This window comes from Drosophila pseudoobscura, chromosome 2 (genome assembly GCF_009870125.1).
Source record: "Drosophila pseudoobscura strain MV-25-SWS-2005 chromosome 2, UCI_Dpse_MV25, whole genome shotgun sequence".
Classification (NCBI taxonomy): domain Eukaryota; kingdom Metazoa; phylum Arthropoda; class Insecta; order Diptera; family Drosophilidae; genus Drosophila; species Drosophila pseudoobscura.
This window is the reverse complement of record NC_046679.1, coordinates 22,468,136-22,483,984: the sequence shown is the minus strand read 5'-3', so window position 1 is coordinate 22,483,984 and position 15,849 is coordinate 22,468,136. Positions and strand designations below refer to the sequence as shown.

The window sequence follows — 15,849 nt, the reverse complement described above, 5'->3', positions numbered from 1 at the left end:
GTGTATCTGCTAGTTGACGAGTAGATCCTGCAGATCTACTGGTTCACTTTCTTTCGATATTCTCATTTATTTATAGTATCAAAAGTTGTACTCAATTATTACAAAAGAATTACTATTTCAGTATTATATGGAATATTTGTAAATAGGTAATTTCACTGCTGCACTTTCGAATCAGCTCCGAGCGATGAGTATTTTGTGTCAGCATGCACTGGCAGTGTGTCCGCTCCGCCGCACAGGGCTCGGCGCATCCACACAGATTGACTTAAACATAACCTAACAAATGATATAGTATAGTACATAGTATGAATGTTGTTGCCATTGTTGTGCAACACATCGGGAATGTTCTGACGATATATATCGTAGCATATAATCGGGCCCACACATCGTCACTGGCAGTGTGATTAGCTAAGCATTATTTTCGTTGTGTCGACAAGGCTCCAGCAATGTCCTATATCTCTCTCTCCCTCTCTCTCTATCTATTCTCATGTCTCTAATAACGAGTATGTACAACACAATATGTTCTTGACTATAGCTCTAGATATACAGGTCTATGTTTAGTCAGTTTATGGAAAGAGGCGGAATTCGTTATCAAGATTTCTAGCTTACAAATATACGTAGTTTACAGGCGTCCCGTGGCGTTGCCGCCGCTAGTGTTCTGGCCCCAGGATACCTGGGGATGCGGATGGGGATTGCGAGTGGTCAGACGCAGCGAGTTGCCATCGCCGTCCTCATCGATGACATGCTCGTAGCCCTGATTGATGGTGCCCCCGCCATTAGAGCCATAAATTTGCTGTTAAATAAAAGATTATTTATCAGTTCTATGGCGGCATTATCCTGATATAGAACTCACCTCTGGCGGTATGCCGTTCACATTGAACACATCTTTGATGCTAATGCCAGCATTCGAAACGCGACCACTTCTCTGGTTGGGCAGACCACCATTGTTGTTAACCTAGGGAATGCACAAACCATCTTTGAATATCTCTCTCCTGAAGATCCCTCATCTCTTCATAGCTTACCGGTGCCCCTGTGGTAATGCCGTACTCATTCTTCGCCCCCAGTGTCTGCATGGCCGACTTGCGTCTTTCGGCCATCACTGAATTCTTTCGCACCTCCAGTGCCCGTATGGTCTCGGCCCTCATGGTCAGCCGACGCGTGAGAATGGGCGTCGCAGGGTTATTCTCTGCATCGGCAGTCAGTTTGAGGAATCGTTTCTTAAATGCCACATCGAGGGTGCCTATTTGACGACGCGGCTGTCTGGCCTTCTCCAGGTTCTGGATGGTCTTGCGGCGGGCTATACGATCGGGTCCAGAACCAGAATCATTATCATAGTCCCCATCGATGCCCTGCAATCGCTGCAGATTCTTGACGATCTCCACAGCATGCTGGAAGGAAATACAAAGATGTAAGTGGATTGTGGCTTGGAAATATCTCCAGATATGTGGACTCACCTTATCTATAAGCTGATCCTGTGTGAGATCCTCCGATTTCTTTTTGCAAAAGTTCAGTTCAGTGGAGGCCAAAATATGCGAGATGGTGCCAAAACGATGGAACAACATGGCCGTAAATTGTATGACCAAAATGAGGGCAAAGAAGAACACAAAGACCAGACCTATGGGCTCCAACTGCAGATACTCCTTGGAGATGTGAACCTGTGAAATCATTGCGAATTAGTGGACTGTTCAGCAGAGTAGCATTTGGGTTAGTGACATTGAACAATTTGATTGGTAGATTGGTTTTTGGGCTCGGATAAATGGCTGAACATAATACCAATTGTCGGTGATTGTGGCATGTTGAAGTGTGATACCATTTGGGGGAGGTACGAGTAGGAGGTTATACGAGTATGTAGGAACAATGAAACATGCTTTTGTGGCTCCGCCAGCCATGGCTCTGGGCATGTGTACAGATAGATATCTTGGATTATACAGATATACTTAGTATAGAAGGCTTTCAGTTAACCGTGTTTCCTTTTTCTTTGGGAGAGGAGAGGGGATAACTGTTAGAAACCATTGTGATGTCAATGTCAATGTGTGGTTGTAAGATTTGTTTTTACATGATGCACGAGTATTTATTTGTTTCGTATGATATGCCTGAACCATTAGGATGGGGTTCAACCAAGGGGAGTACGTATAAGAACAAGAACAAAGAACATCATTAGCTTTTGGGGGTGATGTGGCATGTTGTGGTAAACATAGAGTGAGACAGAGAGTGGGACAGGCGGGAAGTTAGAGGAGGAGACAGACCCTTTTGAGGCACACGCAAACACACAGAGTGGCTCAGTGGTTCAGTGATTCAGTGGTTAGATAGAACATCATATAAGTAACATTTTTTGTAAACCTCAGATGTCTCTTCGATATAGGTAATGTTCGTTTTAACGCCCAACGGCCAAACGATATGCAATTTATCCTTGTTCAGTTGCAACAAGAATACAATCAACACGAACAAGGCGTTGGCCATGAAAAACGCAAACACCGACTTGTTCCGCAGCTCAATCAGATCGGAGGCAATGCGGGCCTTCAAATCGTTCCACAATTGGCAAATTGGCAAAAGAAAGAAAACGAGAAAAACGAGAGTTGTGTTAGTACGGCATGCAGTGGTTTCTTTACCTCCTGGGTGGACTCGTCGTAGGTGATGTTGGTGCGGACGCCAAAGGGCCACTTCACGTGGATGTTGTCCTTGTTCAGTTGCAGCAGGAACACGATCAGCACAAACAGCGCGTTGATCATGAAAAAGGCGAACACCGACGAGTCGCGCAGCTCTTTCAGATCTTTTGCTATGCGGGCCTACAAGAGTGTTATGCGATGCGATTCGATTTGGTTTGGGGATCATTTTTTAATTTTTGTTAACAAAAGAAAGCAATACTCAAAGACATGATAGATTCGGAAGACCGAATCTTCAGCTACCCTTGCAGATTGTATAAAAACTATAAAGTTTCTCTCGGACTACCCTTGAAAAACACTCCATACCGCATCTGCAAGGATACAAAGTCTTCCCCAACAAAAGCCCCTTCCAAGACTCTTCGTAACATACCTGTTCCGCGGGATCATTGTCAATGGGATAGAGATACTGGTCGATGAGATCTTTCCAGAACTGAATTTCGGTGCTCGACAAAAAGTCCACTTCGCCCTTGCGCACATCCGGATCCTCGATCCAGTAGGGGTTCGTGAGGAAGTCGCGCTCCTGCTTGGGCTCTGCCGAAGTATCCGAATCGGATACGTCCGACTCATCGCCTGATTTCTCCGCCACCGAAGTGAGCAGATGGTGATCCTTGGAGCCGCTGGAAGTGGTCCTGCGCCTGTTGTGGCGCGAGGCATGATGTCCATGAGGATCGACGGCGCTCTCGATGGTGTCCATGCGCTGCTTGATCGTGTCCAGGGACTCGGCAATGGTCGTCAGCTGCTGCTTCTCGTCGGAGGTCTTTCCATGAGTGCAGAAGATGCAGCGGAAGAGTCCGGCGAGGGAGAACTCCACAGAGCCCTCCTCGTCGCCATTGTCGCCGATGCCGCTCTGCAGGAAGCTGAGCATGCTCTTCTGCTTGACCCGCTTCTTGGCCTCCTCGGTGGCCTTCTTTTCGGCCTCCAGCTCCTTCTTGGTCTTCTTGGCCACCACCTCGCGGGTGCCCCACGAGACGACATTCAGATTGATGATCGAGTAGAGGATGAGCAGCAGGTACATGGAGGGTATGGACAGCAGATAGATCAAGCCGCATGTTATGCACCAGAACTCCTGGGGATGCAAACATGCGGCTATGAAGAATGACCCCACCATGGATATCAAGAAGATGGCCGAGGGAGAGCCTATCCCATCCTCGCCCAACTGCAACGCCGTACCCACGATCACCGCCATCATAATCAGCGCATACGCAGTGGATAGCACCTGTGCCACAAATAGTTGAATGTTGGATTTGCAGGTGAAGCAGACGAACATGAAGGCCAGAATCGGAACGATGTTGTAGTGGAAGGAGGTCCAATTGTCGATGCGGAAGGCAGCCACGAAGGCACCCACCAACATAAGGAAGATCGTGCCGGGTCCCAGGATGGTGCCGCCCATCAACATCATCTGGTAGAAGATGTACAGCAGCGAGATGTTGTCGTTGATCTTAATCGTGCGCTTCGCGTCTGCCAGCAGATCCATGATGTTGGCAATGGTCGAGGGTACCCAGCGACGTCGCTGGTTGTAGAACTCGTTGAAGCCCTCCGGACAATGGGTGTAGGCATCACTGGCAGCCGAGTACTCCACACGATAGCCGCGCTGGAGGAGCAGGGTGCAGAGCCAACGATCCTCGCCCTGATCGTACTGCACATAGTGCCGGGCCTCGTCCGATCGCGTCGTGTACTTCTTCATCACGTTGTCGTCCATCAGAGCCTTGCCACGGAACAGTGAGAAGCAGCCGGGGGAACAGAGCACACAGCCGATCATGTGCTCGGTGGCCTTCTGCAGCCAATGACCAATCGCGTACTCGAACAGCTGGTACCACACCATGGGCCCAGAGCCCACCGGATGGATGCGGCCACAGGCGGCGCCCAGATTCTTGTTCTTCTTCATCAGATCCACCAGCAGGGTAACCGCATTCGGCTTGAAGTCAATGTCTCCGTCCAGGGTCAGCAGGTAGGTGTTCTCCGCAATGGCATCCTTGCGATCCACCGATATGGGGAGCTCCATGAGGCGGTGTCCAAGCAGATAGTACATGTACATGACCTGGGACCAGCGCTTGCGATGACGAATACGGTCCTTGTCCTTCAGATGGGTAATGAACTTGGTCTTGCCGGGCAGTGTCCACACCAGGCGACCGCCATACGGGGTGGGATACTTCTTGGGCGGACGCAGCCGTATCGTGGTCTGATGTATCTCCGAGGCTGCCTCGTCCATTGTGGAAATCAAGAGCTTAACGAAACGATTGCATTGGATGTCATCGTCGCTGTGATCGGAGATCTCAAAGGCGTCATCGAAGAAGATGTGAGCTGGAAGAACATTCAGAGGTTAGGCTCTATCAATGCAGGATTGATGGTGTCTTTACTCACTCTCAAACTCGTAGTAGTCCGGGTCTAGCACTCGCAAATACTTCTGGGCCACGCGGCGCGCACACTGGTCCTCGTCCATCCGCATAATGCTCTTCAAGAACTCAATCATCTCGTCCCTGGTTTCATGCCACATGGTGGCACACGAGTAGATGCGGGTGATGTTGTCCGAGGACTTGATCGAGGGTTTATTCGGGGCGGAAGAGCGATCGGTGTGCACTGAGATGGTTTCGTAGTACTCATCGCCCTTTTCCTTTTCAATCTCCGACAGATCCTCCGTTTTCACGTCCGCCTGATCGTCGCGTCTTCGATTGAGAGCCATGGACTGATCAATCAGCAGGGAGGAGTACATGGGCTTCACAAACAGCTTCTCCGTGGTGGCCAGACGCTCGCACTTGGGCGTCCAGATATGCAGGGCTATCCAGGTCTGGCTGAGGAGCCACAGGATCCACGCCCAGGCCATTTGTTCCGTCACAAAGTTGTTAAAGCGGAAGTTCGAGGGACTCGTGAAGAACAAATAGTCCGGTATGGTGTCGTGGAAGAAGCATGGATCATCGATGCGAATTCCACAGGCCGAAATCAGTAGGGTGACGGCCAGGGGAACGGTTAGGCTCACGGGGAAGGCATAGCTGAAGCCCTGGATGAGGATCTTGCAGGCGAACTTGCCGAAGATGTAGCACAAATAGGCGCCAAAGATCTGCAGGAGCAGGACATAGACCACCGTATTGTAGGCGGCGTCCACCTCGACCGTATCTATGTTGGCCGATTCCAGGGTGTCGGGTAGGACTCCGCCCAGACCCGCTGGCAGCTCGTAGACAATGATCTTGTGCGGTCCGAAGGCGTCGCCGTACATGGCAAACAGATTGCCGGGTTCCTCGCCCTGGGCCCAGTAGATGAGCAAAGCGAGGCAGAAGAACAGCAGGATCTTCCAGATCGACAGGAACATGTGACAGAAGTAGCGCGTGTAGCGCATCTCCTCCTTGATGCGTCCCAGGGCTCGCACCAGGCCCAGAGACGACTGCGGCGACACGTAGTTCTCCCACCAGCCGCACGAGATCATCACACAGGCCACCGGAATGACCCACAGCTCCCGGCGGTTCTCCAGCAAAGGCCAGATGACGAGACCCGTCACCTGCGCCGCCACGGCCGCCAGATCGATGATGGCCTTGACGAACCGCTTGCCCTCCTTGGAGGTGCGCGAGAGCAGGCCAAAGACGCCTGGGATGACGCACAGGCAGTTGGTAAGCATCGCTCCCTGGATGGCATCGATCTGGGGCAGCACCACGAACATCAGCAGCGCCGTCCCCATCGCGTTGAAGCTCTCCATCAGCCAGACGAACAGGAAGTGCCCCGTCTTGGGCACCTTGAAGGTCTTGAAGAAACAGATGCGGGCGGATCGAATCAAAGCCCCAATCTCGGGCAGAGCATAGGCTATCATTAGAGCCCAGATCCAGGCCACTCGCTCCTCCTCCGGCAGGCGCACCACAAAGCTTTTGTCGCGTCCCTAAGAGGTGGGATGAAAGGGAATCATTCAATTGGAATCTAAATGGACTTGGAATCTGCTATATGGACATACCAAGTCTTTGTTGCAGTACTCCATCTTCTTGTCCTTCCTCACTTGCGAGGTCATGAAGAGCATGGTGCCCTTGGCTATGACACCTCCGGTTAAAACTATGATAAACGTAATTATATAGGCAAAGATCTTCAAGATCTTGATGGTTAGCTCTAGACACTCCTGATTCGCCGTGGATCCTGTTTCAATTTTGATCGGTGGATCCCGGAAGACATCCCAACCCTTTGTTTCTTGTATCGTGCGTTGGCTGAAAGGATTGGATGATTGACAGATTGGAGGTTATTGAACAGCAGTTCCATCATACGTATGGTAGAGATTCATGGAAGTAACAGATCTCTTCCAGTAGAAAGGAATAGGGGATGGGGATGTAAACTAGATATTTCACTCGACTGATCACTGCTTATTACGATGATCGCACACTGGGCTATAGCCTTTGCTGGCTATATGATCTTCACTTCCGGCATTTCATTGCCTCCACTCGACTCGAGTCGACTCGACCCCGCCCTGCTCTGAAAGTGATTGTGAAACAAGAGCCTAGACAGAGCTGGAGGGGCTAATTATACTGGTAGTTGTCTGGGCCTGAGACACTTTAGTTCCGGCTGTCTTTCGGCTGTTTGTTGGTGGTTCCCTCCATCTGGCCAGGCCACCAATTTGCATAAATTTTGGGGGAGAAGACCTACCTGCCGCCGTATATATCGTGTGTCAGAGGCGAGCTCTCGTCGTCGGTGAAGTTGTTGTCATCGCTATCGCCATGATCCCCGGGCGCCCCGGCTCCGGCCCCGGCACCCGGACCTGGCGGTGCCATCGGACGATGCCGCATTGCAGACATCTCCCACGGTTGCTGCTAGCCCCGTGCCCCGTGCTGGCCCAATCTTGGAGTGCGAATGGAGATGGCTCTGCAAATATGTACGAGTATGTTGTGCTGTTGTTGTTGCCTGCAATGAGTCGGAGAGTGGAAAATAATTGAGCCCAAGTCGCTGATGTCGATGTCGTGTCTCGATAAGCCGGTTTTAATGGATATGCAATTTATGGCCACACAATGGATGTGGACTCTGGCTCCCCAAGGACAAGCGTCCTTTGACCCAACCAGTCTGCAGTGCATACCGGTTTAGGTCTGGCTTGCACCTTGAAAGCTTCTTCCAGCTGGATTCCAGCTCTTACACGACTCCGGTTAGTAGTGAGTCATCTCTTAAGCACTTCGGACTCTTCCCCCGTCCAGTGTCCAGTTCCCATCAAAACTTCACTTTCACTTTAGTAATTTTAGCTTAAAGTTAATTTATAAATTGTTTGGGGCTACAGCAATGCTACACGTAAGACTTATGCGCAACTTGACGCCGACTCTTGGATTCGGCTCGGACACGCCTCAGTTGTTCCACATGTGGCACGGAACTCATGCTGCCTCTGGGGCTCTTCATTCGTTTTCTTGGAGTGTGTTTTTATGGTAATTAAGTACGATTACTCGTCTCACTGGCAGTTGCAACTAGCAAGCAGCCCTGCTGCTCGTATTGTTCTGTGCCAGAGAAGGCCTTGTGCCAGATTCTGGTCCTAGTGCAATATTTATGATTATGTGGCAAATTGAAGATGATATTCCAATTGGTATTGGCAGGGTGATGGAAGCGAAGAGATTTCTGAAACCAAAACGAGCAAAGACTTAACAGAGGTTCTCCAGAAAGAACATAAAAGAAGGTTTCCATTAGGAAACACAATGGATCTTTTAGTAGGATATACTTCGGACAAAGAAACGAAACTACAGTAAAGGCCAATCAAAATCACAAATGGGCAACAACGAAACTTCAGATCATACACTTTAACAATTTATTTTCCTCAATCAAAGATTGATTACAAAGAGGGAAAACATTCATTACTTAAACTGGAACGTAAGACTTTCTTTGTAACCAATATTTAAAGAAGATAACGGGGAGTGTACACTTAATAGATTGCTATGGGAAAGTCATAGAATATATCAGATAAACTTTCTGAGAGTTCCTTAGGTTTAGCCTTAGCCTTGATCTTGGCCGTAGAGGATACTGAAGAGGTTACTCGGGCGGCTACAGGAGCGGATACAGAAGCAGCTACAGGAGTAGCTACAGGAGCGGCTACAGGAGCGGCTACAGGAGTAGCTACAGGAGCGGCTACAGGAGCAGTTACAGGAGCGGCTACAGGAGCGTTAGTTAGATACATTTTTGATTCATTTACTGGTTCTTTTTCTTGAGCGGATAGCGGTACTTTAATTTTAGGACTTTCGGTTGTTTTGGCAAACCTCTGCTTGAGTTTTTCCATTAGCTTAATCGATAGCTCTTCGGGTGCTACGATATTTTTGCAAATGATTGGAGGATTGGAAGTGATTTTAGCTTGAGCTCCTCCTTGTTTTCTTGACGTCATACTAGTAGATGCTGTCACAGCATCAAAGTAATCAGAAGGTTCTTCTTCTTCTTTTTGGTCCTGGTTGTTGGCTTCAGGCTGGATTTCTGTGGTAGAACTTTTTTGGGATCTGTGTCTGCTGCCCATGCTAAGTGTCTTCACCGGATTGGATGGAGGATTGGATGGTACTTTTGGTTGGGCTCCTCCTTGTTTCCTTGATGGAACTGAACACTTGCGAAGCTTGGACGTCTTACTAGTAGATGGTATCACATCATCAGCGGAACCAGAGGGTTTTTCATGCTTATCTTGGCTCTGGGTGTTGGCTTCTTTGGTAGAGTTTAGCTTGGATCTGTTTCTGCTATCCATGCTGAGTGTCACCACCAGATTGGATCGCTCCTCCTTGAATTTGCCTTTGAGTATCTCCAGATCCTGCAACAGCAGCCGGTCGGCTGGCTGAAGCGACCTCTTCGAGTTAAGTGCGCGCATGTCCCTGGTAATGGATACCTCGGACATGAAGACCTTCACCAGCCGCTTCAAGTGAACATCGAACTGCCGATCGGTGAGCACCACTGTCTGGGACCTCGCCTCCACCAGCCGAAAACGGGCATCCACCACGTCCTCTGGCTCCACCCGACTCTGGAGCGTTAGAGGCGGAAGCCGGACTCCGCCATCGCTCCCCAGGTCCACACTGCACACTTGGGCCACGTCAAAGCTCTTGGCAGCTGCCTTGCCAGGCGGCGCGGTCTTCACTGTTGAGGGAGATGTCTTGACAATTTTTGGGTTCTTTAACATGGTGTTTTTGTTTGCTGAGGTCTTCATAATTTAGCAGGGAATAAGCTTTGAACAAAACTTTTTTAAAGTTTTTTTGGAGTAGAAAGCGAGAAATTTTGTAACCGGTCAAAAACTATTGATTTGCTAGATCTAGAGTGTTTTTGAAAATCTAACTAGACTCAGAAAATGTTGTTTAAATTGTGAGTTATAAGGAGCATTTAGGGAACCATTTAGGAGTACTGCAGCACATGAGGCGGACTGGCAAACATGAGAGCAATAGCTACCCAATATTTATGAAATTGTTTAATGGGACAAACAGATGAAATCAGATGGTCTGCTGCAAGAACAGCTGACTGCTCGAGGGATGCTGTGGGGTTTGCTACTGGCCGCCCAGTCAAAGATTCTGCGCAGAAGGACGTCCAACGCGCGCGTCATAGGATGTGCCACCCCCAGTGGCCGGCACTCGGTGTCATCCACCCTCAAGAAGCAACGCACAATCTGGGTGGTTGGCGCGGGCGTGGGTGAGTGGGTGGGCGAGAGTGTGACAGTGTGTGGGTCGGGGTGGTTCGGGGACATGTGTGAGTGGGTGGGTGGGGATGCTTTCTGGGCAAAAGCGTAGAGGTGTGCCGCCCGTTTTGCGCTTTTTAGGGCAGGAACTAACGTGGCGTTACAACGGGACCGTGTGGCCTAAAGGATAAGGCGTCGGACTTCGAATCCGAAGATTGCAGGTTCGAGTCCTGTCACGGTCGTCTGCCCAACCTTTTTGTCGTACGGCTTCAACTCATTTGGGTCTTATTCGCATTGAAATTGATGTCTGATTTGGTGCTTAAATTTTGATTTAATCACTGCCGTGGCATAATTTAGCATCTCGTTTGCTGGCAATTGGTAAATCATCTCCTCGTCTCCGCCTCCTCTATCGGTTTTATATCAAAATCAAAACCCGTTTAGTCTTCGATATTCGACTCTTTGGCAATACAAAAATGCGAAATCAATTTGATATGGGAAAAAACATATATACACCTATACGTATATATGCAATTGAGCAACGAACAGTCGACAGACGCAGACGGGAGACGGGAGGCAAAAAACCAATTAAGTTGCCCCACTGCCAATGTGAGTCCAACAGAAATCTTGACTTCTCCACACAAATGCCTCCCTTAAATGTCAAATGTCCGCTAGAATGGTTCTCCTCGACTGGTTGAACTTGGATTCATACATTTATACATTGTTTTTCATTCAGATATCATTCGATTTGTATTAGCCATGAAAGAAGTATGCGATTCGGGAGCTTAACTTGAGAATAAAACCTGAGATATACTCGTATCTATTTGTTTCAGAAACTAGTTGGGAATTATCGGATGTTGTTATCATTTTGTTTAAGCCATCTAATGAGACATTAATCTGAGCATCTGAGGAGTGGACAACAATCTAAATTAATTGATAATTAGTATGTCAAAAGCGGATTTAGGTTGAATGTTAAAGAAGGAAAAGCAGACATCTCAATTGAACTGGGAACTATCATTCTCACTTAAACCTTAATCCCATTTCTATCTGAAAGTATATCCACTTCACTTCCGAACCTCCACAAACAATACCTAGATGCTTAAAGAAAAGCACAACCAAGCGACATGAACTCTGATAACCCTTGGACAACCTCAACATGGTCATAGTGCTGGTGCTCGTAGTACTTTTACCCACACACCATAAGTACGTGTGTGCCATACCAAATATGACCTGAGCTGAAGGAAATTCAAGACAACTCAGACACGCAGATAATTAAGTATTCATGTCAATGCGTTTAATGAAACACGAGGGCCAGAAAGATCGAGTCGAAAAAGGATTACACAGCCCACAATTAAGGCCAGAGAATCATACGAGTATATGAATTCTTAGATCTCTGATAGTGAGTATCGAACCGGTTGGACAGGAAGGCAAGCGGGCAAACTGGAGCGGGGTCCATGGGCGGGGGCCAGGGCGGGGGCCAGGGCGGGGGCCAGGGCGGGGGCCAGGGCGGGCCGTGGACTGTGGCTCCATTGTGGTGCGACTGCTACCCACAACAGACAATGGGGCACAGCTGCAGGCGTTTTGGCGATTTAATAATTTTCGTCTGTTGTAATCACATTAGCGCCTGTTTTGGGTGGAGGAGAGAGATAGAGACAGAAAGACAGAGAGAGAGAGAGAGTCTCTGTGGACTGTGTGTTGCAAAGTGAATGGCTATTGAAATAATGGACACATACCACAAGCGATACAGATACAAATATAAATACATATGTATCCCTATATCTGAATGAATGTTTTGGGGTTTTTTTTCTTGTGTTTGGCTCCAAGACTCGTTACCCGCCAAAGAAGGCAAACAATTAAAACCCGCGCTCCACCAACAGACAGCAAGAAATAAAAAGTGAAAGTCCAGATACAAGTACAAATAAATGTTATAGAAAAAAAACAGATTGTATACAATCTATGAGATACTTGGCCACAGATACAGATACAGCTGCAGCTACAGGCCACAGCCACTGCTCACTGGGGCTGCAACTGGTGGCGCATAAATTGATTGCTACATTTAAGCCAACTAGTCAAAACGGGAACACGGCCGAACCGGCCCAGACCTGGGCCACGCCAGGCAGCAGCTGCCGGACTGCTGCTCGGACAACCAGTTCTCGGTGGCCAACAGGAAAAGCAGCCGCCTCTTGGCCAAGCCAAGAAATATGCACCAATAAGAGTAAAATTGTAAATTGCAATCGAAGCAAGCCGGAACGGAACGAAGCGACATGGTGACATGGCTGAGATGGGGAAGGCAGGCTCTGATTCGGTGGCACGGTAGCAGGGGGGGCGGGCAGGGGTTCCATGGGTGTGGGTTCAGATCACTGGAATTGACCATTTAAGTTATTGATTTATGCATGCTATGGCCAGAGTGGCTGCGCTGCTGCCTGAAGGTTGTTCGCGATCAAACAGGCAGGAATGCCACCTTGAGGGGATTGGCTTGTATGAATCATAGGTATAGATCTTTGGCCATACGAGTATTCCTAGAAATTAAGTTCAGTTCAGTTAAAGAAAAGCATTTGCTAAAGTCGAGGCAGTTTATGGAGATAAAGAGATTATAAAAGAAGCTATATATTCTGGGAATGATTAATAGATCTACTTGACCCTACAAACAGGCCAGTATCTATGGAAGTATCTTTGTGGTATCTATGGCTATCATCTGTAGAGAAGTTCAATTAACATTCGACTGATAATTTACATTTAAAGCTAATGAAACAAATATACAAAAGCAAATTCGAAGTTCCAGCTTTTCAAAGCAGTAAAAGGAAAAGCAAAAACTTTCTGAGATATATATTGTCTATAAACAAAACTAAAGTTTTACTGATGCTGTCTTAAACACGGAACTGTTATTGAGAAAGTCTTGGACCATATTCTGAAGAAGCTGTTGGTTGGCGAAGCCCTCTAACCACAAACTTGTTTCCAATTGGCGTGAATTTTCTTCCAAAATGAATAAAGTATGAACATAGCATTTCAATGATGAATCACATAAGATAATGGATTCAAAAGAACTCCTAAAAATATATATATAGGACATTACTATATCCCTACCTCCTGGCTTGGCTTCTGTGCCATAAAAAAAGACACTTTAACTTCTTGCCAACTCATTTTTTTTAAGTTCCTTCAACTTGTTTTGTTTTTCTGTTTGTCTGTTAAGCATTTTACCGTTATATCCGTGCAAATAATATACAAAGAAACAACACAACCTTTCGACTTGGAAGTGCAGCAAAATGATATGTGACTCACCAAAACATTTTTTGGGTACAATACAAGAGAGTTTTTCGTTTTCAGCCAATTAAAAGGCATTAAAATGCAAGAATTACAATGCTATTGAGGGATTCATGTGGCACTCGGATGTTGTGCATCTATAAATTGATTCGAAGTGATTTTAACAAGTGTGAAATGAGTCACAGTAGAGCTTAATGTTTGGTTTTTACGTTATGCGTAAGTCGAATATCATCTTTCGTGCTCTTGTGCACTCGTGGTATGAGAATGATTTGTCTCTTGTTTGGATTGGGGGACGCGGGGCTTTCATTGATGACTAAATTGAAGGACTTATTCATGAATCCACTGATGAGTTGTCAAAATTAATTATTTAACATAGTTATCATAGTGAAATATGATTTTGCCTTGAAATTGGTAAAAGGTGTTTCCCCACCAATTTCAACATCAATTATGTTTCGTTTTAACGATGTTTGAGTGTATTTTTGAAGCTCTAAGTGAGAGAAAATAAACGTTTGCTGGTGCTTTTGTTGGGCTGTGGGGAAGAAGAGTAAACAGCAGATGAAGAAGCGAGAGATACAACAAAGAGAGACCGAGCAGACCTCGAGACTGTGAGATTGCGGTGGAGGTGGAGGTGGAGGCGTGTCAACAAATGTGATTGGAAATGCCAAACAGATGATTTGGCAGCTATATACGAGTACATATCTACATATGTATGATCTAGAGAAGATCTTGGGATCTTCCTGAGAAAGAAGCTTAGCAAAAACCCCACAAAGTGTTAGCCAGTCTCTGCTAAATGCCAAGAAAATGGTTTGACTTGAGATGCCTTGCTAATTTAATTTTATAATTTATAGAACAAGTTGCTCGGTTTTTGGGTGTGTTTTCGGATTCAGGGGAACGGGTTTTTCGCCACTGAGGGACTCTGGTCTCTGCGCAAACAACACAAATCGTTTCCAAGTCTGAAATGCTAAATAGCCAGAGCCACACGGCCAGATGGGGATAGGGGGGGAGGCCCCTTAGGCTGGTGGTTGGCTGCAACCTTATAAGAAAGCAAAAGTGTTGCCAAAGTCTTACAGAAAAACCCGTTAGTACCCCTCCCCCTGCCCACTTCTGTTGCCAAAGCAGAAGAAACAGAAGCAGTAGAAAAGAAAAACATAAAACTGACAAACGGAATAGAAATAGAAAGAGATTTGTGGTATGGCGCATAACTTTCACATGCCTTGGGTCTCTATAAGAAAATTGTACAGCTGAAGCTGCTGCGGCTGCGGCTGACGATGACAACGATGGAAACAACGACAGCGATGGAGACGACGATGACGATGAAATGGCACAAAAGAAAAGGCCAAGAGATCGTATGATGTTTGGCCCAGTAGCTGTCGCTGTGGCTCTCTCACAGATAGCGAGAGTGAGTGAAATGTAGAAGTGAATGTTGTTTGATTTCGGTTTAAAGAATAAAGAATATCCCAAATGGCGTTGGGCAGCCACACACACTTTTTGAATAGATAGTTTCACTTGGTATCAGATATATTCTGCTGCTGCACTGGTATTCGCCTGCGTGGCTCACTAATTTTTAAAATTTGATTTCTTTTTCATTAATTTGATTTCTTCTCTTCGCTTGGCTTTTTGGCTTACTTATAAGTATTGGCCGTGTGTTGGTTAGCCGTCGTTCGTACTCGTGAATATGTACAATATGGCTGCATAAAACGCTTTTAGCCAGATACCGATACCCACACACAAACACACTCTCTTAGGCACATTCACATGCACGTACAGACACAGAGACGACTACGCATGCGCGCACGTACCGTTTTGTAAGACGCAGACGTGATTATTATATCTCTTTCTACCTTTTTTCCGTTCCGTTCCGTTTCGATCCGCGACCAAGCTCTTTTCGGGTTCGTTGTCTTCGCCAAACTGAATTGAAGTCTTTCGTTTTTGCCCATTGGAAGTGGCCGTCGTCGCTGTCGCTGTCGCTGCCGCAGTGACTGGAAATGAATTTTTATGAGAGCCGTTTTTACTGGGATTGTTGCCTGGCTATTACTTGTTTTTGTTTTTGTTTTTGCTTGTTGCTGTTCTGCGGACTGGTGAGTGGTAACGGTACGAGTAGGCTGGAAGTCCTCCAAATAAACCTGTGTCCATAAGCCACTATAAAGCTTTATATCTTTAAATCCTTCTATCTTCAAGTTAAGTGAAAGTTTTGGATAATGAACTGGATCTTTCATATATGTTTATATGATAATTGACAAAATTCCTTTCATATAAGGAAAATCCTAACCTAATTTTATTCCACTAAAATCCATATCTCCATTACTCTCCCCCAAATTTACCGTTACTCTCAAAAAAGTACTGCTTCAGGTTCTGTAGCGG

The 15,849-nt window shown here is 46.9% G+C and overlaps 2 protein-coding genes and 1 non-coding gene across 7 annotated transcripts; 1 reads left to right on the top strand and 2 right to left on the bottom strand.

Moving 5' to 3' along the window:
• Positions 1 to 3: 3 nt before the first annotated feature.
• Positions 4 to 15,433, bottom strand: kkv (hyaluronan synthase-like protein kkv). 5 transcript variants are annotated; one of them, XM_001359353.5, is made up of 10 exons: positions 15,330 to 15,433; positions 7,272 to 7,526; positions 6,595 to 6,838; positions 5,022 to 6,522; positions 3,031 to 4,961; positions 2,338 to 2,514; positions 1,452 to 1,652; positions 1,020 to 1,385; positions 851 to 952; positions 4 to 790 (listed from the first exon to the last, which is right to left on the bottom strand). In XM_001359353.5, the coding sequence occupies exons 2-10, from the start codon at positions 7,418 to 7,420 to the stop codon at positions 620 to 622; spliced, it is 4,842 nt and encodes a 1,613-aa protein (XP_001359390.4). In that variant the 5' UTR covers positions 7,421 to 7,526; positions 15,330 to 15,433; the 3' UTR covers positions 4 to 619. The 5 variants fall into 5 exon arrangements, with proteins under 5 accessions (XP_001359390.4, XP_015037826.2, XP_015037827.2 ...); XM_015182340.2 differs by lacking the exon at positions 2,338 to 2,514 and adding an exon at positions 2,607 to 2,783 and having other exon boundaries at positions 15,330 to 15,432; XM_015182341.2 differs by lacking the exon at positions 2,338 to 2,514 and adding an exon at positions 2,607 to 2,783 and having other exon boundaries at positions 15,288 to 15,429.
• Positions 8,384 to 9,894, bottom strand: LOC6897611 (uncharacterized). The gene has a single exon (XM_033378243.1). It carries the CDS (start codon positions 9,769 to 9,771, stop codon positions 8,521 to 8,523), a length of 1,251 nt encoding a protein of 416 aa, XP_033234134.1. The 5' UTR covers positions 9,772 to 9,894; the 3' UTR covers positions 8,384 to 8,520.
• Positions 10,400 to 10,472, top strand: TRNAR-UCG (transfer RNA arginine (anticodon UCG)). Its single transcript has one exon. It is a non-coding gene; the product is annotated as a tRNA-Arg (tRNA).
• Positions 15,434 to 15,849: the final 416 nt, after the last annotated feature.